At 41.9% G+C, this 25323-nt stretch overlaps 2 protein-coding genes across 7 annotated transcripts; one reads left to right on the top strand and one right to left on the bottom strand.

Moving 5' to 3' along the window:
• Nucleotides 1-2: 2 nt before the first annotated feature.
• On the top strand, nt 3-17028 carry SKA3 (spindle and kinetochore associated complex subunit 3). Of its 6 annotated transcripts, XM_048493761.1 has the most exons (12): nt 24-50; nt 5016-5178; nt 5868-5932; nt 7888-8050; nt 10573-10918; nt 12992-13080; nt 13648-13758; nt 13882-13934; nt 14089-14280; nt 14405-14523; nt 15303-15356; nt 16471-17028. In XM_048493761.1, the coding sequence occupies exons 1-11, from the start codon at nt 39-41 to the stop codon at nt 15328-15330; spliced, it is 1341 nt and encodes a 446-aa protein (XP_048349718.1). In that variant the 5' UTR covers nt 24-38; the 3' UTR covers nt 15331-15356; nt 16471-17028. The 6 variants fall into 6 exon arrangements, with proteins under 6 accessions (XP_048349721.1, XP_048349720.1, XP_048349718.1 ...); XM_048493764.1 differs by having other exon boundaries at nt 3-50; nt 5068-5178; nt 13648-13934; XM_048493763.1 differs by having other exon boundaries at nt 15-286; nt 5068-5178; nt 13648-13934.
• A 2395-nt stretch (nt 17029-19423) lies between these two features.
• On the bottom strand, nt 19424-24649 carry SAP18 (Sin3A associated protein 18). The gene is made up of 4 exons (XM_048494975.1): nt 24415-24649; nt 23536-23645; nt 21316-21438; nt 19424-19950 (listed from the first exon to the last, which is right to left on the bottom strand). Exons 1-4 carry the CDS (start codon nt 24484-24486, stop codon nt 19794-19796), a joined length of 462 nt encoding a protein of 153 aa, XP_048350932.1. The 5' UTR covers nt 24487-24649; the 3' UTR covers nt 19424-19793.
• Nucleotides 24650-25323: the final 674 nt, after the last annotated feature.

Genomic DNA, 25323 nt, shown 5'->3' with positions numbered 1-25323 from the left:
AAGCGCGAGGCGGGACGCCCAGTGGAGTGCAACGGTTGATGTCGGAGAGGGTGAGGCGCGCGGTCAAGTTTGGGGTGATTTACAGGCTGGTTTCGTTCTTTAGAGCCCCGAGTGTGTTTCTGCCGCTCCTCTCTTTTGGGACCAGTGCTCTTTAACCTATTCATAAATGACCTGGAAGTAGGGGTGGGTAGCGTGGTGGCCAAGTTTGCAGATGATACCAAATTAGGTAGGGTGGTGAGAACCACAAAGGATTGCGAAGAGCTCCAAGCCGACCTTGATAAATTAGGTGAGTGGGCTCAGAAATGGCAAATGCAGTTCAATGTAGCAAGATGTAAAGTGATGCACATAGGGGCAAAAAATCCAAACTTCACATACACGCTACAGGGGTCAGTGCTATCAGTCACAGACCAGGAAAGGGATTTAGGCGTCTTAGTTGATAGTTCCATGGGAATGTCAACTCAATGCATGGCAGCTGTGAAAAAGGCAAACTCTATGCTGGGGATCATTAGAAAAGGAATTGATAATAAAACTGCAAAGATTGTCATGCCCTTATATAAAGCAGTGGTGCGACCGCACTTGGAGTACTTTGTCCAGTTCTGGTCGCCGCATCTCAAAAAGGATATTGAGGAGATAGAAAAAGTGCAGAGAAGGGCAACAAGGATGATTGAGGGACTGGAGCACCTTCCCTATGAGGAGAGGCTGCAGCGTTTGGGACTCTTTAGTTTGGAGAGGAGGCGGCTGAGGGGGGATATGATTGAAGTCTACAAAATTATGCATGGGGTAGAAAATGTTGACAGAATTTTTTCTCTCTTTCTCACAATACTAGAACCAGGGGGCATTCATTGAAAATGCTGGGGGGGAAGAATTAGGACTAATAAAAGGAAACACTTCTTCACGCAACGTGTGATTGGTGTTTGGAATATGCTGCCACAGGAGGTGGTGATGGCCACAAACCTTTATAGCTTTAAAAGGGGCTTGGACAGATTTATGGAGGAGAAGTCGATTTATGGCTACCAATCTTGATCCTCTTTGATCTGAGATTGCAAATGCCTTAACAGACCAGGTGATCGGGAGCAACAGCCGCAGAAGGCCATTGCGTTCACATCCTACATGTGAGCTCCCAAAGGCACCTGGTGGGCCACTGCGAGTAGCAGAGAGCTGGACTAGATGGACTTTGGTCTGATCCAGCTGGCTTGTTCTTATGTTCTTATGTAAAAGGTTACAATACGAATCTTTAACAGGTGAGTTGTCTTCTTCTACTGTTAGACTTCTCATCCAGGCAAAACATAATTTGGCTAACTCCTTAGTAATACCCTAGTTTGAATACAAATATTGTCTTTCACAGAATATTACATTTAACTGGTTTTCTATACTTAGTTCAGATTTCACTCATCCCACATTACATATATTCCCCCCCCCCCCCGGGGGGATGTTATGGCCCATGACACCCCCAGAATATTATATATATATTTCTGCTTTAAAATAATATTGGCAAAAGCCAGTTGCCAAAAGCACTCCTCTGGGTGTAGGTAGCCGCATGATCACATGACCACAAGCTAAAGGTCAAAACTACTTTAACAAAAGATGAATTAAGATAATGAGTTACTCCTGGTAACCTGGAGGTCTCATCTGAGTCACTAGCATGCTTGATTACCACACCTTGCTATAGAAACTGTTAAAGACAAAGAATATGGAAAGTCACCCTGCCAGCAGATACTGTATTCTTTAGTTTGCATTGGAAACACAGGTAAGCAGCAAATACTTACTGCTCTGCATTTCCCCTCCTTCTGTAATGGTTCTCCTAAAAGCCTTTGCCTCTCCCAAGTCTAAAGGTCTCAGCCAAAATCTGAATATCTGGGCAGTGACCCTACAGGGTTAATCTGCATGGGAGCATTGCAGCCCTCCCTCATTCAGCTTGATAATGTAATTTGGCCCTATTGTCATGGGGTTAGCAATAGGTGAGCTGACTCATCAAGGTCAGCACCCCAGATCCAGCACAGATGCTGCAGAAGTAAAACTTGCTCTGATTGGTTCCTTTTCCCTCCAAGGAACGATCTACCCTATAAAAGTTCAGTTCACCTGGAGCATATTGCTCATTGCCACTTGTTCCTCCCTTGGTCTTGTTGGTGTTGAGACACGATATCATCTTCACTGGGTTTCTGTGCTGGCGTGGAATCCCTGCCTTCTACTTCGTCTACTCCTAAGAATCGTTAGGTAATGTATTACCCTGCAAAAAACCCCATTCCCCTCTCTATCTTCCAAATCTATCTTTCAGACCTGCTTATATACTAGGAACTTGAATGTATGCGCTCTTGTGCCTTACTGTGTGTATGTATTTTTGAACCAAATTCATATAAAACATTTAAACTCAATTTGGACTCTTGTGCTCCTCTGTGGAATATTCTTTGCCAGAATCCCTTCCCCGTAGACATAGTCCCAAAGATCTCCTTGGTCAACCTCTCGTAGCCAAAAGTGAGTTGTTTTTATTCCCCTGTGCTACTTAAAATTCAAAACGTGTGCTGTTACACTCTTAGCAGCTGGTGGAGAATTCCTTTCCCAAATACCCTTCCCCTGTTAAGGCCGTAACAGGGAGGACAGATAATTCCTTAGAACCAGAGGGATTCTCTGCAGTTCCATTATTTGAAATATAAAATATCTAAACTAATAAAGAGAATACACCTCAAAAAAAAGAGAACAGATCATACCAATTCCCCTTTCCTTCCTTATATGTAAATCTAAATTCATACCCAAGCTTGAGTATTTATTTTCTTCTGCTGTATAATTACTGTTAGTATACGAGTGGATAGATTATTGCTCCATTCTCCTCTGAAATAAATTTTACCTATGGTTGCCAAGGGGTTTTTTTAAAATCTTTCCACTGGTAATAGTTTTAGTTGGTTCATGGAGAGAAACACATCTTACAGTGATATGCCTCTGAAGACACGGGCAAAAACCAGACCACCGCCACACAACCTGGAAAAACCACAGCAATTAGTAATATGTTCGGAATATTTTCAGGCTCCCCTGGAGGTTGGCAGCTCTAATAAATATGCCTGATGATGCAGTTTGGGAAGGAGAAACCACTGGGGGCTGTAGGTACATGTATGACTGTTTGGGAGGTTAAAAGGGGGAAAGCTGTCTTTTAATGCTTGCTTGGAAACTGGTTACTCTGTTAGTCTGAAAGACCAGATTCTAGTCCAGCACAACAGCTCTTCAGTTATTGAAGTGTTTCAGGGTTAGTTCCAAGCAGGCTATCTAAATTACATGTGCTTAAATTGTCGTTATTTAAAGAAGTTCCCAGGCTCCACATGCATAAAATGGATAGTCAGGGTATAAGCAAGCCTCAACAGTAGCCCAGCTACGAGTCACCGGTATTGAACATCAGATTTTTGCTAAAGACCTTGTTCATAATCTGCATAGGCTTTAAACTTCTTTTGAGGTTTCCAGCAGTGGGGAGGTAGAGGTTGTGATGGTGGTCTTAAATCCAGAGGTGAAGCTGTGTCAGGCTTATGCATCAAAATTAAACAGTGGCACCTGCATCCTAAAGGATATTCCAGCATCAGCTTGTATAGGTTAGCTCTGCACTCTCTCACCTGAGTGGCTGTTTCTAGTGCTGAGGAAAGGGTCAAAAGGCAAAGAGTGACACACTTCACTTCAGATATACAAGCATTTGTGGAGAAAGACAACCCTACATACCCGGAATGGTAATTCTAAAGGTTGCAGTTATATACAATATAGCTATTACTATATTATATACTATATAATATAGTTTTACTAATGAGTGTGTGTGTGTCTATTTTGGGTAGTGCACACAGTAGCTGTTTTGGTTGATGGTGATTGTAAGTGTGAATCTTCATGAACCACAGAGATAGTACTGGGATAGGATGGAAAAGTCTGAAGACTATTTCATCTTTTCCAGTAGAAAATTTGGAGAGCGCTGGAGAAAGAATAATTTCTGTGAATTGGTAGAGTGTGTGACATGTGCTTAGATTGCAGATGTGCTAAGATGGGGTGCAGATGTTTACAGATGTCTCACTTTAATATTAGGTATACATCACTTAGTACAATTTTATATGCTAGCTAAGTTATGCATGAATTTTATTAAAGCAGAAAAAAATGAGTGAGGTTTCAAAGGAAAGTAAGTGGTACATATGTTTGTCCCCCCCCCCCCCCAAATTTCAGGGTATTCCCCCTGGATGGGGAAAAAAACCCAAATTTATTCCCATGGCTCCAAAAATGTCCAGAAATATTACATCTTATCTTTAAAAATAAAAAAATGGTTCTTGTGTTCATTCGTTTAGATAAGATTGAAGATAACACTGAAGATGGCATGTTTAATTCTTCATGTTTAAAAAACTGTTTCCCTTTCAGTTATCCAGCTTGTTGGGGCTCAAGTGTAGTTGACTGGGGAAGGCAGTGGCACATTTTCTGCGAATCAAAGCCTACCTAATAAACATTGTGATGTAATTGGTTCTGGTGGGTTTTCCGGGCTGTGTAGCAGTGGTCTGGTGGATCTTGTTCCTAACGTTTTGCCTGCATCTGTGGCTGGCATCTTTAGAGGTGTATCACAGAGGGAAGTCTGTTACACACTGTGTCCAACACAGCCACAGATGCAGGCGAAATGTTAGGAACAAGATCCACCAGACCACGGCCACACAGCCCAGTAAACCCACCAGAACCAGTTGAATCTGGCCGTGAAAGCCTTCGACAATACATTGTGATGTAATGTCAATAGTGATTTGGTGCTTTCACAGGCAACTACCTTTTTAGCCTTTACCTTCCATTACCACAGTTGACATAAGGTCTGGTCAATTTAGGAATTGTTGTTGCAGGTAATATTATGGTGGGAATGAATCCTGTGGCTGATTCGCAGAAAATAGCAGTTGTAGGTGTCTGACTAACATACATGCAGCTCAGTTACAAGGGTGAAATAAATGAAGTAGAATCTTCCAGGTTTTCAAACTTAAAACAAACCAAATTGTGTTTAAATGTTATAATGTTCCTTTATGTTGTAGTTTCTACAAATTTGCTCTGATTGCAACTGCAACCAAACATTGTTGTCTGTAGGGTCAACAATGGATCAAACAGGCAGTTTCTTCAGTAAACTACGAACCTTCGTGGTCACATTGGAGAGACAGACTGAGCAGCTTAAGCAAACTTTTCATGGAGATGAGACAGGTAAGAATAGAGAATAAGTGACAGTGTAATGATGTGAGGCTACTGGGCATGGTTCTACTAAACTATATAGCATGAATATTATGTGGGGTTTTTCTTGCTGTCCTGTGACTGCACAAACTGTAAAATGGAGCCTCTGGTAAACAGATGCTATCCTTGATCTCAAGAAACACTGCCTTGGTTTAAAGAGCTATAAACCAACTTTCTCTGGATTGGACCTTATAATATAAGGGTATTATATTAATTTTTGCACCAAAAGATGCATTAGGGCTTATTTTCGGGGTAGGGCTTATTTTCGGGGAAATACGGTACCTTCACAATTCATTAAGGCGGGCTCTTGGCAGCCCTGTTGCTTCCCCATGTGATGCTAGCTGCATCCTCATTGGCAGGGAGCCCCCTGCTGGATCACACCATCCTGATTTGTAACTACTGGTAGGGCTTATTTTTGGAGTAGGGCTTATATTTTAAGCCTCCTCCAAAAATCCTGAAAAATCATGATAGGGCTTATTTTCAAGGTAGGGCTTATTTTCGGGGAAACACGGTAATAGTGGTGATAGCTAATTTTTTAAAAAGCTCATCATGACTTCAGTGAGACTCTAGGCTGAAAAATGTTAATCTTCAACCATATCATAGTATTGCATGACCTTGAAGATACTGAATTCTGCTTTTTTAAAAATTTGTGTGTCTTGCAGAATTTGAAGAGGACTCCCCAATGAGATATTTACATGAACTGTACTCAGAAGTCAGGACACTGAAGGTACTGCTTGGTTTCCTACAGCTTACTCCATTTTCACAGTGATCACAATATAGGACTTTTGCTTACATAATGACAGTCTGTAACAATTCTGTTTCATTCCTGAAGTTTGGTCTGCATAATTGTCAAAGTAGGATATCATGTCAGTTTGGATAGATTATTGTGAATGGGCCTTTGAAGAAACTACTCCCAACAACTTCCCAAGAAGTTGGCTGAGGTCCTCCCCTTCTTTTCTTTTTTAAAACAATAACACAATGAGTGAGTTTTCAATTGCCAGTAGTTCTTACAACTAGTATCATTTTTGTAATTTGTGACAAACAGGAGATAATCTGGACCCAAATTGTAAACAGTCAATCCTCTGCCAAGGTCTGAGTGACTTTGATCTCGGTAACGTCCAAATTGATTTCAGGGAGCAACATTCACTATCAGTGTTCACATTTTTCCTCAGACAGAGTGGGCTGTGGATTAGAATGGTCAGAAAAAAGGTAAGAATCAGAGGAGTTGAGGACCTGATTGCTGGATTAGTGGATCCCTGTTAACATTTGTAATTTTGAGAAACCGCCAGTAAACTGCTCCATCACTGACTGTTGCAAAACCAAGAATGTGTTCCAACAGGAGTTTTGGACCCACAAAAGCTGCCACCATATCACGAATAGCCAGGATCAGGGAGGTACAATCCTGCAATTCTGGGTCCTTTTTTCCAAATACTCCAAATCGCTGAGTTCTCAAAGATTTTTTAGTTCTCAGCCACACATGTTCTCATTACCTTTTCTGCCTGGACCTCTGACTGAGAGATGCATCCACTTGGCCAGGACAGGGTAGAATCTAACTACCTTTGTTCCTTTACCTCTCAGGAGAACTTCCTTCCTGCCATGTGCTTCTAGTCAATCCTTTGATCTATGACCATTTGGCTACTAGCTTGTTTTAGGTAAATTTCCATAGCCTTTCTGGTTCTCCATCCTGAGATCAAAGCTGTTTGTCATGGCAGTGTGAGTTTCTTTTGTTACAGTTACAGAACAACTTCATCACACAATGTAAAGTTGAGAACACTGAGAAAGTGTTCGTTTTGCATTCTCTCCCTGATAGAAAGATTGGCTAGTACATGAACCTTAAAGATTAACATTTATTCCAGCATGAGCTTTCATGAGTCATCCTTGAGAATGCTGGATGGTGAAAGATGTTCAAGTCTGCAATGCTATTCAGTTATATAAGAACCCCCACAAGGTGTAACTTACTTCTGAGTAAATATGCATATGATCAGACTGGTCCTGCCCTCTGGATGCCCAACTGGATGCTGGACAGATTGACTCTTGACTTCTTTGAGGCAATCCCCATCAGGGAAAAGTCAGAGATTAGCCATACTTTGCTGGCTGCTCTGAACTCCTAAATCATAATAAAGCTGGGACACTGTCAGGAGCCAACTTGAGTCACAGTTGAAACCTGGTGCCTGGGACTGTCAAGGCCTGAAGTATGAAATAGAATGCAATTTGATATGTGAGATCTGTTGTCCCTAATATACATCATGGCAAAAAAACAACGACAGATTGATAGATGTTCCACATTTGTAATGCTGGTGGGAATGCTGGTTGAAACTCCTTGGAGCTACAGTGTGCATTGTGGAAATCTGTATTTCGGATGTGGCTTAGGTAAGGAGAAAATATTACATATATTTATAGCTGACCCCAATGTGTAGGAAGGCTGAATGTCTCAGTTTTCTTCCACTAAATAATCCATGCTAACATCCATTCAGAAGTTAAATGAAAATGTATTTTCCCACCCCCAATATTCTCTGTGAAAAGACGGGGAAATCATCCATATTATAGATTCCCATTTTGTGGAAGAACAAAGTCCCCTTTTTCAAAAGCTTTGTTAATTTTGCTGTGCTAGCAGGAATATTCTATTGTGTTCTGAGTTTGTTGCATAGCTTGCTGACCTGATAGTCTACTTTTTTATTAAAGGGCGAAGCTGATAATGTTCTTAAGAAGAGATCTGATGAAAGGGATGCTACGTGTGACTTCATAATAGCCAGCAAAATTCTGATGAACAGAAATACAGCTGATCTTGGAAAAATAAGAGACTGTTTTGCAAAATATGGATACCAGCCCATTATTGGGGAAACAGGTAAAGTTTTTTTCTTTCCTAGCTTAGAAGATTTGGCAACTTCTAGATACATTTTATTTTATATCTGAAAACTGACCAGAAAACTTTACCTTCCAAGAAACAGTTTCTTGGGTTTTAAAATTTTACATGCTCTATAAAGCCCCCCCCCTTTTTTTTGCTAGTAACCACAAAATATTTGACTCATGAAAAAAATCAGTACCGTGCACTTAATGTGGCTTAAATGTTATGTTTCCAGTTTTACCTAGAATTATGTGGTGGATTTGCTCATACCCTTAATGCAGGGCACCTTTTATTGGGGAAAATATCTCTCTGGCAAATAGTCATTAGATTGTACTTTATTCTTGCAGACATGATGGCTCAGTAGCATATATTTGCCTTACAGAGCATTTTTTTTTCATTTAGGACATTAACAATTGTTGATTCTAATTATAAAGTTATTCAATTCAATTTATTACAGTCAAAGACCAGCAAATTACAGTCAGGGACCAACAAATTCTATACACATTCTCTCAATCTTGTAATTCCCAGTGTAATTGTAATATATGATATACACTAAAATCAACACTGAGGCCTAATTTGTTTCACTTATCCAATACATAACGTAGCGATAAAATAAATCCAATCCATAACTTAGCGTTAAAATGAGTCACTCAAGTTAAAATTATTCATATGTGCATGGGCTTGCCTACTTATTGGCTTTCGGCCCATCTCCCATTTGCCTACTTATTGGCTTTCGGCCTGTCTCCCATTTGTTCAATCCTAGATTAAAATAATAGTAATAATATTGATAATAATTGATAATAATTGTGAGCCATACATTCATATATATGTATCTCTAATACAATATCAGTTGCCTGCTCACTAATCTGCGTTTCTTTATAACAAATGTACAAAATTTGGCAACCAATCTGGACCAGTTTGGATTTTTGTCTTCCAGGAGCTTCCTTATGCATATGTTTTCTGGATAGCCCCTGAAGTTATTTACGCGGCCTGGGACCGCGTAAGAGTCAAATATGAAGTTATTTACGCGGCCTGGGACCCTCGTATCTGAGAGACCGCATTACCCCATATGCCCCTACTCGGCCTCTGCGATCAGCAGAGGCCAATTTGCTGGCGGTTCCTGGCCCCTCGATGATGCGGCTGGCCTCCACACGGGCCAGGACCTTTACGGCCCTGGCCCCAGCCTGGTGGAACACTCTTCCTCCAGCTGTCCGGGCCCTGCGGGACCTTGATGAATTCCGCAGGGCCTGTAAGACCGAGTTGTTCCACCGGGCCTTTGGAGTGTCCAGTCGCTGAGTGGCGGCCCCCCTGCATCTTCTTGCACATACCATCTGTTGCACTTTACCACCTATTATCCTCCCAGAGAGGAACCTGACCCCTCCCTTTTCTTTTTACTGGGGTGATCTTAATTGAATTGGCCATAATAGGGCACCTATTATGATGCTAACCGCTGTTTTTAAGTAGCTTTTAATGGATTTTAGTATTATATTGTTGTTATCGATTTAATTAATTGTATATGTGAATGTTGTTCACCGCCCAGAGCCCCCAGGGGATGGGGCGGTTTATAAATCGAAACAATAAATAAATAAATAAATAAATAAATAAATAAATAAATAAATAAATATTGGGTCTAGTATCTTGGCTCTTATTTCTCTGAAGTGAGGGCAACGAAGGAGGATGTGGCCTGTAGTGTCCATTTCTTCTAGATTGCAGGAACAGATCCTCCTTTCTTTAGGTATCTTATAAATTATAAAGTTAGGAAAAGCTCAGCACCAGAGGCCATTTTTGCCCATTAATATAGCTAAAAGCTAAAACTCTGTTAAACTGTGCAACTTGGCTGGTACTGTATCAGTCCGGAATGTAATTAACTTTATGAAATAATGCATCTTTAAATGGTAAAAATTTTTTCCATGAAATAATCCAGCAGTGCAAAAGATATCCTGGAAGTTTCTATCGCCAAATCACTGCCTTCTGAATGTCAAGAGTATGGTTGCACTCAGACATCACAGCACCCTCTAATATAAACAGAGGTTTGTCTCCATTGATTGTGGATGCAGTTCGTTTGCTGGTTCATGTATTTAAAACCTTCCCCTTACAGTACCACAACCCCTTTATCTGCTGAGCTTCCTTGAATACTTCCTGGTTTGATGGTCACAGCAAATAGGATGTTGATCAAATTGTTAAGCCCCCACCTCCACTGGTAAGAAGAGAGATGTGGGCAGCACACAAGTACAGCAAACTGTGTTTGTGCCAACAATGGCATTCAGTGTAGAGCTCTTGTTGTGGCATCAGTGCTGCACTAGCATGAACTGCATTCAGATGTCATCACAAATCATGCTCTGACATTTCAAGAATGAACCTGGGAAGAATTCTGGGAATCCGCATGCCCTGGCCATGCTCCTGATATCTGGGTTCTGGGAATGTTAAGACTGAACAGCAACAGAAGTGACTGCATTCGTTATAATACTCTTGGATATGTCTTACTTCTAAGCCTATCAAGCTAACTATTTTTTTTAATAAAGCAACAAAAGATAAAGCCGAAACAGATCCTGAACCTGTCGAGTCTGATCAAGAGGAACTGAAAAACCTTGCTTGCCCTGAAAACTCTTCTGAACCTAATCCCCTAGAGCGAACTCCACAACTTTCGGATTTTGGGCTTTCAAAATATGCTCTTCCTAGTACTTGGAGCACTGTGCATATATTACCCCAACCCCAAAAGGAAGAGCCAAGAAAGGATTATTCTGGGTGCCCATCACCCAAGGTAGAACAGTTCCATATGAATGAACGCGGCCTTTGTGTGGATGATGTCACTGCGTGTTTGACCGAAGACCAAACAATCTTCCTGCTCAACAATGCAAAAAAACCTAGGTAAGGAGCATCCTTTTGAAACTCCCATCAAAAATTATAGCTAGGTGTACTTATGATCTTATTGTATTTTCTACCCTTAATGTGATGAATCAGTGTTGGGTTTCCAAACATTAAAATGGTGTTTAAGCTACAGATATGTGTCAACTGCAGATATATGTAAAATATTTAAAGCAAAGAAAACACAAGCAGGGAGGAAGGCTAGTAAGGCTTAATGAGGAATTGTCAAACAAAATGTCTTTACCCACTGGCAGAAGACAATAGAGGGAGACAGACAAATCTCTCTGGGGAGGAAGTTTCAGAGCTTTGGTGCCACAATCAAGAAGGCCTTTCTTCATGTTATCCTAAGTTGATGGAGACACCCAAAGCAGGACTTCTGAATGACTAGAATGGTTGGGAAGGTTCATATGACAGTAGGCGGTCCTTGAGACCTGTTGGCTCAACGGCACCTTGAATTGAGTGTGGAAGAAAATTGGGAACCACTGTAGGCAGAACAAAATTGCAGTGATATGGTCTATATGACCCACTCCAGTCAACATTTTGGTTGCAGCGTCCTGTACCTTCTGGACAGTCTTCATGGTCAGCCCCATGTAGAGTGCACTGCAGTAGTCTGATATAGATGTTACCAGGGCATGTAAGTGTAAAAATGTCAAATGAACGTATCAAAATAGTGTCAGGATCCTTTTTACCAAGGAAGAGCCACAGCTGGCTCACGGTCAAATCTGGTAAAAGGTGCCACTGGCTACAGCTGCCAGTTGTTCATCCAACAGGAAATCCTGGTCCAGCAGCCCCCTTTCCCCAAGCTATAAACCTGCCCCTTCAGGCAATGTGCAACCCCATCCAGAACAGAAAGCATCCCAATTCCCAGGTCAAACCTTTCCCTACCAGTAGCACCTTTGTTCTGTCAGGATTGTTTCCTTTTGCTCTCCTTCACCCCAAAAACTGCCTCCAGGCTCCTGTTCATGGTTTTTTCCACATCTGTGCATTCTGCTGGAAGCGCCAGATAGAGCTGAGTGTTATCCACGTGTTGGTGACAACTCAAGCTAAATCTTCAGGTGACCTATCTCAGCAGCTTTACATTGATATTAAAAGCATGGGAGTCACAATGCAGGAGCTGGTAGGCCAGAGGCCAGGGAACCAAGCAGCAGTAGTACTACCTTTTAACACCTCCCTTCAAGGTAGGACCAAAACCACTATAAAACAATGCCTCCCAGTCCAAACCCCGAAGGATAGTCTGGAAGAATACCGTGATTAACGGTACTGAAAGCTGTATAGTTACACTCCTATGCATCTCTTGATGAAAGTCTTCCAGGGTGGTTTCTTCCTATAACCAGGCCTGAAACCAGATTGGAACAGCTGTAAACAATACACTTAATTCAGGAACCCCTGAAGTTACCTATGTGTATAGGTTTAGTGAGGAAAGGGGAGATGACACTGCTGTAACAACTCTATAGGGCAGGGGTAGGGAACCTGCGGCTCTCCAGATGTTCAGGAACTACAATTCCCATCAGCCCCTTCCAGCATGGCCAATTGGCCATGCTGGTAGGGGCTGATGGGAGTATGCTCCCTCTCAAACATCTTCCCTTCCCCTGCTGGTGGGTAATATATTTTCAAAAGAAATAGTTATTTTTTGCCTCTTTCCCTCCACCCCTAATTTCAACTGATCATAGAATTCTATGATCCTGTGATCCATTTTTTACCAGCCTACAACACTGGAGATGAGTCAGCGTGGTGTAGTGGTTAAGAGCAGTGTACTTTAATCAGATTACATTCCCCACTCCCTCACATGCAGCCTGCTGGGTGACCTTGGGCCAGTCATAGTCCTCTCAGAATTCTCTCAGCCCCACTTGCCCCACAAGACGCCTGTGGGGAAGGAAGTGATTGTGAGAGCTGCTTTGAGACTCCTTTTAGTAGAGAAAAAGCAGGGTATAAAAAACAAAACTCTTCTTTTTCTCCTGCAATCCTAGTTTGCTATACCATGAAAACATTCTGTCTTCAGGAACATCTATGCAGTATCCCTTCACTTAAGCCATTACATCTTTCATAGCTTTGACAGAGTTTTTGTCCTTTCCTTAGGCAAGCCAATGATAAGATGAATGGGTCATCAATGGTGTTGGCATCAAAAGAGAACCTAGCTACACCTAGGCAAAAGAGTAAAGTGCACGGTAAGTAAAAATTGGCCGTTTAAACCTTGAAAGAGCCATTTAAAAGTTGAAATTAAAAGTTGCTTATATTCAAATAACACATATTTGTGCTGGGTTGGGGGAGGGGCAGATTTGGCAAGTTGGCTAAACTTAAACTGAGGTAAAGAAGCAATTGTATTACTACTAGGAGCATCCCAGGAATGTTGGTTTTTGATATCAATATGTTCAAGAGGCACATTGAGAACCAAACTAGACATCCTCGCAGGCTTGAATCTGTCACAAGGATGCCGCTGCTATTTTAAAGTCTAAAATGGGGAATTTAGGAATGCTACAAGCATTGCAAGACGAGTCATTGTTCTGTCTGCGCCCAGCACCTTCCAAGTATCAAAACATCCACGGGTCACCAGTTGCATCAAAAACTTCTAGGCATAGCTGAGGAGCTTCCCAATAGGTTTGCACTGAAACTTGAGATCTGGTGAAAAAGGAAACCATCATAGAATGATGGATTTCAGGCCTATGTTTTGATTTTTATACCTAATTTATTTCTCAACACTGAACTGGGTTCTTACCATTATATCTTTTTTTCAGATTATGATTATATGGCTTCACCTGCAGCACCCACTTTCTGTACACCTGGCGTGAAAGTCCCTCCCAGAAAGAACATTGCTTTACCAAAATCCCCAGAGAGTAATCAGTTGGGTGCATCTAATCATACAGATTATATGGCTTCACCTGCAGCACCCACTTTCTGTACACCTGGCGTGAAAGTCCCTCCCAGAAAGAACATTGCTTTACCAAAATCCCCAGAGAGTAATCAGTTGGATGCATCTAATCATACTCATCCAAATCCTCAGCCTCTCGAAAAAGAACCTGAAGTAAGTACCAAATAACCTTTTTTGTAAACGTTGAGTGTCATGGTTAGGCTTCCCCTCCTGTCACTGTGTTATCAGTGATGAGGATCATAAAATTTTGGAAGCAAGGTACTTAGTTTCCATGTTCCGGTTGCTGACCATGCTCATTCTTCTACAGCAAGCATACGTCATCCAGACGGTACCAAATAAAAGATACGTGGAAGAAGCTGTTGCACCTGTCCTGCCCTCGGTCAAGTATCTGGACTACCCTGAAACACCTGCTCCTCCTGCAGTATCAGACTACAGAAACACACTCACCAGTCCTCCACCAGCTCCGGAAATAACTGTGATTCCAACACAAATTCTGCAGGTGAGATAATCACCCTGTTCTGCACTTTCTTGCCAGTTTATGTGGGGTGAGGGAATAAAAATTGAGAACTGCTATAAGCTAGAGACATCCACACTTCTCTAATTTTTCTTCTACATGTCTTTAGATTTTATCAAAATACAACTCAAACATAAAAGCACCCAGGTTTGCCGAGAAGCTGAATAATGAAGAACTTTCTGCACAGTTGGAAAGGCCTGCTCTTGGTTTTAGTAACAAAGAAAACAGGTGAGATTTAATCATAGGAATAGCATTTTCAGAGCCAGAAATGTAATGAAGTAGGATAGGACAAGATATGCTCGCAATTGACCCTTCTCCCTGCTTTGTTTCAGTGTCTATAAGGAATTTTCTTTTTTGTGTATGATTGAAGATTGGTATATCTTCTCTGTCTGCCATGGTAGACTCTGTCCATCAAATAAAGCAATGTTTCCCAACATGTGGTTTAGGTCCAAAAGTGGGTCACAGGTAGGCTGTTCTTAATGGCCACTCCAGCCCTTTGCTCTTCCTCTGTGCTCATATTCTGAGCCCCCTCTTTGTGAAAATAGCAAGGGAAGAAAAGCCTTCTGGCTATTGAAAACAATGCAGATGCCACATCCACTTTGCGACAGAACCCAGCAAGACTAAGTCCCTGCAGCAAATTTTAAAAGTAAAACAAAAACAGATTCCAAAATGATGCTACTTTCCTGCAGCAGAATTGGGGACGCAGTTTTGCCAAATTTGATTCTTAGACAATCAGTGAAGTGTGGGTAAAAAATTTTCACTCATCACAGTGCAGGCGCTGTTAAAAGTCTACATTTCAACCACTACTCAACTGAGTAGCATCTGCCCTCTCATACATTTTGGTTCCTATGCAGTGGTAAAAGACCTGTGTTTTTCTTCTAAGTTTAAATGAAAACTAGGAGCGCTTTCATAGCTTGTACCACATTAAGCCCTTTTCACTCTACTGAAGTTGAAGACTAGGCCGTTAATTAAGACTATAGGCCTGAATTAATATTTCTTCTCTGCAGAGAAATGAGCGGAAACTGTCATGTGTAACAAATGTAACCAATTCTTTCATCTGAGTAAGTAAAGTGACATTTGCCTGCAGGCGTTAAGCGGTCACATTTTTCTGTGTAGAGCAGGGGTGGGCAATTATTTTTTCCATGGGGCCACATAAGAAACAGAAAATATTGTGGAGGGCCGGGCCAAAAGGCAGGGGGGCGAGGCGCTTTTGAAAGCCCTGCAGAAGCCGGCAGCCAAGGCAACCGGCTTCTGCGGGGCTTTCAAAGACGCCTCGCTCCCCAGCACGGCAAGGGGGGCCAGTCAGGGTCATCCGGCGGGCCGGATGTGGCCTGTGGGCCGTATAATGCCCAGGTCTGGTGTAGAGCAATAACTGCAGGTAAATCATCATGTGTGAAGTAAATCATCGTGTCCTAAAAGAATCAATTCAGTGCTTAATTTAGGCAAGGCCTGTATTTTGAGAACCTAGTCCTGACTCTGGAAATACAATCTTCCATGTTATGCAGTAGTTGGTATTTTTATCTTAAGTCTATATGTATGTTGATTGATGAAACAATCAAGTAAAACATGTCCTGATGGGAGTGTCTTAAAAAGTTAGAGGTAATTAGAGGTAGCAATGAAGGGAGGTGGAGATGGGGATGAAAGTCATGGAATGTGATGTAGCCAGTGGAGCAGGGATCCCCAACCTGTGGGCCCTTTGAGTGTGACATAGCATGGTGGGCACAGCCCAACATGGCTGCCCCAAGAAGAGGAGCCAGCCTCAGAATGAACACTTCAGCTTAATTTCAGTCACACTGTGCAGAGCCTTGTGATGTGGTGGCAGCTGCTGCCAAAGCAGTGTTTTAAAAAATACGCACAGCCAATCAGATGCTTGCTGGTCAAAATGCCTACCTGGCCCCACCCATCTTTTAAAAACACTTGGCAAGCACTAGGAAAGGAATTGATGAATGCCATGGCACCTATGGGTACCACATTGGGGACTCCTGCAGTGGAGGATCTTGTAATTCAAGTTGATACCATTTAATTGTTGATCTTCAAAAAAAGTGGATACAAATGGCACTTCTTAGGCAGCATTTAAAATAAGAGCTGGTTACAAAATATCTACACATGCAGAAAGACTTAAAACAACTGTCAGTTTGAAGACTACAATTTAACCTATTCCATTTATATTTTCAGTGAGTATTGTGGATGACTCTAGCACGAAGTCTAAAATTTTTGTCTGGACAGTCATGTTCAAGAATGCTTGCCACCTTGGATAGCTCAAGAAATGGAATGGAAAACTATGTGGCAAAAGACAAGAATATGGAAAATTTATATCAATGAGCAGCCGCAAGTTGAACAAAACACTTTCTCTTCAAATTTCATCATACAGAAAATTAACCAACCTCTCTGCACATTGTGTTGCACCTAACTAACTTTATTGACATGTTTGAAAGGAACAGACCTCTTGCTTGGACGCTTATTCTTCCTGATCATCTCTGAATCACTGTTAACCAGTTTTGTATCTCATTTAAAGGCACATTAGCTCCCTAAAGTGTCTCTGGGTAGCATCTATTGCATAACAAGGACCAAGAGAAAATTCCTTAACCCCTTTACATACTTATTAATATAAGTTATTATTGGTTTGATAGTTTTCTGACTATCTGCTTTTAATTTGTGAGCCACCTTGGTGGCTCTGATTCAACTAAAAGGCAATGTATAAAATCTACAAATAAAACAATTAGCTATACCATACAACACTGTTGTGATAAAGTTATGAAATTACCAGATTTACTGAAGGTGATCTAGCAGTGCTGGCTAGCTAGAAATGAACATTTCTATGATCAAATTGTTTTAAGCATGCAGTGTTGGTTCTGTTCTAGGACAGTATTATTAATGCAGCGTGGAACCAAGTCGCCAAGCTAGTTGATGGCTGGCCCTGGTTATTATTTGGAAGGGCGGACACGGAATACCAGGTTTGTGGAGGCAGGCAACAGCAAGCCACCTCTAAACTTCTTTTGACTTGAAGACTCTACAGTGACAATGGTTATATATATATGACATGACAACGATTATATATACATGACAATGGTTATATACCTTATATACTCGTGTACAAGTCTACTTTTTCAGCACATTTTTTTGTGCTGAAAAAAGCCCCCCTCGACTTATACGCAAGTGAACGGGTGGCAAGCGAAAAAAAGGCTGGGAGCTGAGGGTGTTTTTCTGCACCTGCTCCCTGCTATGTGGACACAAAGGCAGCTCCCAGGTAAGCCTTGGGCTGTTGCTTCGCTGCACTACAGGTGGCCAGTAGCTTCATTCACAGTGAATATTCAGTGAATAGGTGTGAATATTAAATTTATGTTACAAAATTTTTGTTCAGGCCAGGAAGCTCCATGAATGCTAGGGAGCCATACTCATTGGAAATCTGCACCATTGGAGTCCATGGTGGCAGGAATCCCACACACACACACACAGTGTGCCCTGGGGTGCAGCCACTGCCAGCACCTTTCTTGGCCCCCACCCAGTGTTTTTGGAAAGCAGGTGGGACTTCTGTCCAGCTGAGCTTGCAGACCTGCAAAAAAGACTTGCTTTGGGGCAGCGGCTGCCATCACCACGCAAGCATCTTCACTGTGTAATGATAAGCTATCAGTGTTGAAGGAGAACCTAGAGGGATCTTGTTGAGCACCTTCCCTATGAAACTCTGAAGAGATATTGTCTGTGAGAGTTCTATATTCCACTTCAGAACTTTTAAAGTTATTGTTGATACCATGCTGTTTTTCTTTGAAATAAATATTTAAAAACATTTTTTATTGGAATCTATTTTTATTTTTGAAATTTACCAGTAGCTGCTGCATTTCCCACCCTAGATTTATACACGAGTCAATAAGTTTTCCCAGTTTTTTGTGGTAAAATTAGGTGCCTCGACTTATACACGAGTATATACATAAGTATATGTGTGTGTGCAAAGTCCTAATTCATCGTGCCGAACAGAATGGATCCCAATCTTGGATATACTGAGAGAAAAAGTGACAACACAGCCTGAGCCGTTTCAGGTCTTAAGAAGCAGTTCACATTATAGACAGTCACGTTTCAAAAACTACCTCATCTGCTGTAATGTCTAGACAAAGGGGCTAAAAGGCAAGCAAGCAGCAGTAAAACCACCTCATTTTGCTTTTGGCAGTTTGTGTCCTTGCTGTCACCCTCAGGAAGCCTAATTTCATTCTGCAAAACACACTGGCCCTTGTGGATCTTTTAGAAACAGGTCTCCTAACAACCCATTTGTCTTCCATAAGAAATAACCTGTCTCATTGACAGTAACAGCAGAGGACATTTACCTCGTGAACAGCAATGTATTTTGCACATACAACATTTTTAAGGACATGGCTGCATTTCATTTAAAGGAGATGAGATTTACTTTGAGCAAACCAACATTTAGTGTTGAGACATGCAGCAAGAAAAGACACAGGATAGAAACTGAAAGAATAGTTCTGGAGCTAGCTTCAGAGCACAGTGCTCTCAAAATCAAAACCACTGTTAAAACTATTACAGGATAATTAAAAAAGCAGCTATCTAAAACCCTGTTGCACAAGGTTTACTAATATCACATTTGGAAAAAAAACTTAAAAGTTTACTCAAAATGCCTATTCACCTGACTGGATAGTTTTCTGCCTAGCCTACGCATCTTTAACATGTATTAGTCATCTTAAGATGGCTTCCAAAGAATTGCTCGGACCAAGTAAGAGCACAGGTATACAAGTAAAAATCCACTTGATGTATCAGGAACAGTAAGGATAAACAGGATATGTATCTGACAGCAGATGGCATCTATCCACATGACTACAGATGGATTGAAGAAGTCTTTTTTTGTGTAGCAATTGTGTGAAATTCTTGAATACAAGCCATACATAGACCCAAGAGTTGTGCTTCACTTACAGCAATGTGATTTCTTCCAGCAGTTCTTCCCCCAGGTAACCCTGTGGATTTTGATTGTTGAAGAGATGCAAACACCTCTGGAATACTGTGTCACAATGTCTGATTTTTTTTCAGATGCAACAGACCACATCCTTCTCCACCACTATCTATGAATGGAGACGAAGGCACATTCTAGCCTCACCTGGTTTCCATCAAAACAAATCTCAACAGCAGGTTTCTTGAAATACATCCAACACATTTTATTATCCATGCTCATACATTAATATTTGGGTGGCATTACAACAAATTTGCCAGATACCAGAATTTCAAAATCCCCACAAGACTACCAATGTTGCTCTAGCCATACTTCATGTACTTTTGAAACACTGGACAAGCCTGTTTTCAGATTAACTGGAGAGAGAGAACTTATCCAAGCAGTTAAAAAAATGCTGTTCTAAATGTATAGTTAAAAAAATATTAAGGATTGCTATTTCCAAGGATTAATAAGTTGTCTGGCATTCTTGCTCTGCATTAAGAAAAAAAATTCTCCCCCAAATCAACCTCTAATCATGCAAACGATGTGGTCATTGGAAGAAATCAAAATATCAGTAAGGTCTCATGCGACCTGATGGAGGTGGTGCTCGATTTGGAGGTGTAATTGCTATGTCCAAGTAGTCGCCTATCTGGAATTTCTGAGACTGCAGGGTCATGGAATCATCTGTGCCCTTCCTGCCTGACATCGTACTGCCGATCTCCTTCACCCTGCAGGAAGAAGCAAGATGTACAATAATTTGCTTCCAGTAAATCAATTCTCTGAAGACCACACTATGTTCAGCTTGAACATGTAAAGCTATCTGACATGGAAGAGTCCATGTTGCATCCCTATATTTGCTAATCCCCAAATGAATAAAAGATCCAGTTTGATATGAAAGTGATGCTGTTCACATGGGTGCAAACCAACAGCTGAAATTCCTTACAGAACATATTAAATACCTCATCTGAAGCCTCCAGAGGTCTCTCAGACCCATGAGCCTGAGACCCGACAGCTTCTTTCATAACACAACTCTGTCCAGAAATTCAATCACATTCACAGGTAACGTCATCAAGTTGCTGCTCAGTTTTTCTCAAACCAGCCTAAACACTCAGGTAACTCAGTAACATCACTTGAGTTATTCATCTGAGTGATGCAGCCAGGGTGGTGTAGTGGTTAAGAGCAGAGAGACTCTAATCTGGAGAACCACGTTTGATTCCCCTCTCATGAATAGAACACTCCAATCCAGTGAACCAGGTTTGCTTCCCCACTCCTACACGCGAAGCCTGTTGGGTGACCTTGGGCTAGTCACAGTCCTCTCTGAACCCTCTCAGCCCCTCCTACCTCACAAGGTGCCTGTTGTGACGAGAGGAAGGGAAGGAGTTTGTAAACTGCTTTGTGACTCTCTATGGTTGAGAAAAGCAGGGTATACATCCAAACTCTTCTTCTCTTCTGCCTACTGACTTAGGATGCCCATATTTGGACTTCCATTGTAAATTTTCACCCATCTGCACTCACACCAAACTGAAACTCAACAACAAGGAAACAACACCCTGTCCCACTTATCCAATCCCACAGGAGATCCTGAAATCTTCTCAAATTTGGGCCAATTCCCCATTGAAGTTTACTCACTTTGAACCCTATAAAGACAGCATATGAAGCCCCCCCTCATCCTTCTCCAATGGACTACAGTCCAGAACTGCTTGGACTGTGTTACTGTATTGCAACCTTTGCTCTCTCTTGCACTTCCCTTTTCTACTTTTGTATCTTGTTAGGGGAATAAGGATGTAGTTACTTGAGATCCTTTGTCTCGGGCGTTGCTCTGGAAAAGGTAACTGTGTAGACAAGAGATTGAAGCAATCCCAGTTTCCCCCAAAACACATGTATGATTCTGAGGATGTGCATGTGGCAGACCTGGCATGGAGACTGATTTAGGGGCAACATTTACTTTTCAACCAGTCTGCTGATAAGCAGCAACAGTACACAGTCTCAACCAAAGGCCTTTCCCAGCTCTACTTCCCAAGGTCCTTCCTATCTGCAGGTGCCAGAAGTCAACTATAATGAAAACAGTTTTCTACCACCACAAGCTCTATTACCTGTAACCAGGCCTTTTAAGGTCTGTGAAAACTATTGCAAAGTTGAAATGAGTGCCCTTCTTCCGTGCTTCTGGGTAGACTTCTTTCACTAAACTGGTCAGCTCTTTTAGAGTTGCATCCATCCTGGAGAGAAAAATGGAGCAATTCACATTGTAAATCAGCATAATAATGTCCTATCACCAGTTCTCCAAGGAAATCAAGATTGACCACAGATTTTTCTAAATTATTATATTAAATTAAGGCTCCTAAAATGACAAGGGAGAACATTTCCAATATCCATTCCATATCCATTTTTTTAGCCTTTTCTAACCTCTACAGAGTTAGTTTCATGTCGAACACACTTTACAGCTACAACCACGCTACAGAAATCTGTCCCATTTTAATCTGTATTAGGCCTCTGTCACCACACCTTATTCCCAAGTTGCTGTTTGCTCATCTACAATAAACACGGGTAGAAATCAATGCAGATTCAAAAAACCTGAACAGGATGTCAAGTTTTTTCAAGATCTCTCTGCCCAAATTTTACTAGTTATGATAAAGTTATTATTAGTTAATGTATTAGTTAGTTTTGTTTACCATATTCAAAGAAATATACCAAATAAGCACAATGTTTCATTACTACTGTCTGTTCTACGGCAAAGTTGAAAGGAGAGCCCGAGTCAGGGATGTGATTCAGACCATACTAGCTATTACTGATGTCTCCCAAGACAGGCAGAATAAAAGTAAAAGGGAAATGTCCAGATTTTTGGTCCATAATGTCCAGATTTTTTGCCCATAGAAAAGATGATTATATTAACAAACTACCTGGTACAGAAAAAAATAAACTTATTTTGTGTTTTCCTGAAGCCTCTCTCTTCCACTAGAAATAGACTGCATATGTGTCACTTGTAACCAGACTCCTTAACTCTACCAAGTGGGGAAGCTAAAGCTTTATCTGCCCTTCTTTTTCCTTTATGAGACATACATTACATCTCTCTTTCTCTCCCCACGTACCCTGAAAAAGGTGTAGCCCACAAACTGAACAACATTCCCAGTGTAAAATATGACCCAGAGATACTGTCTCACAAAAAGATGTTAGTACACTATATATTCCTCCGCTACAGAACTCAATAATCCAGACCTTCATTTTAGAATGCTCTGCCTAGGTCTTGGTGCCTACCAACCCGCTGTTTGAAAGTTTGATGATAGTCATTCAATGGACTATAAATGTTCTTATATCAAAGTACCATGATCAATAATGCACAAAATAACGATTTTGACAAAGGCAGCAAGTAAAAATGAATGATAATTCTCATATTCATTTGGGACTATATTCTAATTCAGAAGCGTATGATTTTCTGAACTGCTGCACCTCAACTGACTGTACTAAGCTCTTTATCTGAGATGGAGTATAGTAACTGATATGTTCTGCAACACCCTCTTATTTAGCACTGGGGAAAATGACAGAAGAAAAACATGACAGCACAATTCTGGCTTTTGGGAGGCTTCTTTTCCAGCTATCCCTCCCTCCTGCTGCCTCCTTCCTTCTTGGTACCCACAAACATCTCACTCAGAAGACTCCTCTAAGGCCTGTAACATCACAAAGGCCTTCTGTACTTCCTGAACTGTGCAAGTTGGCAAGAAGTGGGGGGGGGGGGGTTAAGCACACTGCGAAGAGGCACGTAATGCGCTGCTTCTGATCCACCAAACACCTGCATGAAATGAAAGGATACTCTACATTCACACAAAAGTTTCTGCTACACCTGTAGCACACAGCAAACACCACACAAGATGTTAGAAGTTACTCAGAGGTCTCTGCTCTCTAGGGGAAAAAGCACGAATGGCAGGGAATTCTACAAGCACTCTACAAATAAGCTCTGTCTCCAAGTTGGACAACATCCTTCTCCAGCAGCAACATAGTGGCAAAAAACTAGGATTTGATACAGCACATTAAGTGGCCATCACTTCTCTAAAGAAGCCACAGCATCAGTCAGGTAGCCACATGCTCTGTATCCATTATCTTTTTCAGGACAGAGGCTCTGTGCCTTCAACGTGCAACCCAGAAGATGCCAACAAAAGATTCACATCAAACTACCAGAATCCCAGAGCCTCATTCACCACAAAAAATACAGCAGCCATATTTGGTCTGCCCAAAGCAAAGCTCTGGGATGCAGACAGACAGCCTGGTGTCACTCACCAGGTAACTGTATTTATGTATAGTCATAGACGAGTAAGACTCACCAGGTATAGATCTGCAGCTCACTGGAGGGTACATTTCCTCGGGCAAACTCATCCATGCGGTGGTGTCGTCCATTGTTGGTCGTGAAGACTCTCAATAAGAGAGGGCAGGTCTGCAAAGTAAAGGGCAGACAATTAACTTGAGGGCACAGAATGAAACATCAAAAGCCCAACCATGCTGCACTACTATCCCTTCCACCAAGAAAGGCAGTTCCACATGACAAGCAACTCAAGAGTCACGTTCAGTAGACACTAAAGTGTCAGTAGACATTTAACAATCCCCCTCGCATCCTATATGGAAATGATACCTAGAGATCTTGCACACTTCTGCATATGAACAACATACATTGCATCTCTGACTTATCTGAGACCCTGTTCTTACCACGCTTCTCCCTCTCAAAGATCCCAAACCCTGAACTTCACAGTCTTCTACCCTCCCATGACCAACTTTACCCTACAGATTCCCCACTCTATACAAACCCATGGAGTAAATCCATTACTGAATGCTTCATTAATGAAGAAATGAGAGACAGCTATCTTCCACTATGGGGGCTTGAAATAATACATTTTCGAGGTATGCTGAATGCAACAAAATAAATGTGCAGTCAACAGGCAGCCTTAAAGAACAGCAGCTGCAGGAGACGATGTTCGTCGCCTGTAGACATGGGGGCACACCACGTTCATCTCCTGCTGACACGGGAGCACACCACAGCTTACATACAATGCTTTTTTATAGAGGCAGTTCCTACACACTGCGGGAGTCAGCCATAATCACAGGCTGAACAACCTGGAAGAAAATAAATCAACTGATAGAGAGAACTACAAACACGCGTGTGTTGCTGTTACGTAACGTGCGAAGCCATCTTTCTCCTCCTGTCCTACCTTCTCCCGATCGATGGGCTTCTCGGGTTCTTTCTTAATCTCCTCCTGAGTAACGCGAGACTCCACCGCCATCTTCCCGCCCGTTAACGCCAGTCCGCGTGAGATCGATGCAACCGAGGGAGGCTAAGAAGAGACGCCGAGCTCTGCCTCCGCGAAGGAAGGGCCCTCCCAGCACCACGACCCTTCCTTCAGCCCCGCCAAACCGACCACCACTTCCTCCTCCCGCCGCGCCCACCCAGACCTCCTATTGGCTATTCTCTCTTGAACAAGATGGCGGCGCCCAGCATTGCCGGTTTGGCGTCGAGCTGGGAGGGCCGTCTCGCGGCGACGTTGGTTCTCTCGCGAGGCTACGCGGTGAATCCTCGTGAGAAGTTAAGATTGCTTTACAAAGTTGGGGAAACTTTTTTCTTAATGGTTTGTTGCTCTTGGGGCCGATGCTGAAGAGGATGTCGCGTTGTTGGCCGGCTCGTGTTGTTGTGAAGATGAAAGTAATCACGTTATTGCGTATACGTGCATGTTTAAGTGTACCTGTACCTGGGAACGCTGCCCCAATCAGGTGTTAACGTTCATTAGTTAGTACTTACCCCTGTTTTGTTTCTTAATCTTAGTGAGTTGCCTTATTAGTCTGTTGAAGTAGATTAAACGGGGATCTAATAACACATAAGTCAAATATCACTTTATCATATCTATAGAGTGCCTATCCAAAATACAAACTTGGTATTTTGGAATGGATACTCCTAACAAAAAATTATGCTGAATTTGACGAACCTATGGTACTCCAGGTGTTTATGGACTACAATTCCTATTATCCCCTGCCAGCATGGCCAATTGGAGTGCCATAGAACATCTGGAGTGCCTTAGACTCGCCACCAAGTGATACTGGACTTGCTCCAGTTGTTTGGCTTGTAT

The sequence above is a fragment of the Sphaerodactylus townsendi genome, linkage group LG04 (assembly GCF_021028975.2).
Source record: "Sphaerodactylus townsendi isolate TG3544 linkage group LG04, MPM_Stown_v2.3, whole genome shotgun sequence".
Taxonomy (NCBI): domain Eukaryota; kingdom Metazoa; phylum Chordata; class Lepidosauria; order Squamata; family Sphaerodactylidae; genus Sphaerodactylus; species Sphaerodactylus townsendi.
The sequence above is the reverse complement of the archived record's forward strand: the minus strand, read 5'-3'. Positions and strand labels throughout refer to the sequence as shown.

What these genes read in the sequence shown, in the direction of transcription:
- SKA3 (XM_048493759.1), top strand. An exon ending in CAGAAGTCAGGACACTGAAG is followed by an intron (nt 5,933 to 7,887) that starts GTACTGCTTGGT and finishes TTTTTATTAAAG; the next exon opens with GGCGAAGCTGATAATGTTCT. An exon ending in TTTAGTAACAAAGAAAACAG is followed by an intron (nt 14,524 to 15,302) that starts GTGAGATTTAAT and finishes TCTTCTCTGCAG; the next exon opens with AGAAATGAGCGGAAACTGTC.
- SAP18 (XM_048494975.1), bottom strand. Translation starts at nt 24,486, where the DNA reads ATGGCGGTGGAGTCTCGCGTTACTCAGGAGGAGATTAAGAAAGAACCC. An exon ending in GAGCTGCAGATCTATACCTG is followed by an intron (nt 21,439 to 23,535) that starts GTGAGTCTTACT and finishes TTTTCTCTCCAG; the next exon opens with GATGGATGCAACTCTAAAAG. An exon ending in CTTAAAAGGCCTGGTTACAG is followed by an intron (nt 19,951 to 21,315) that starts GTAATAGAGCTT and finishes TTCTTCCTGCAG; the next exon opens with GGTGAAGGAGATCGGCAGTA.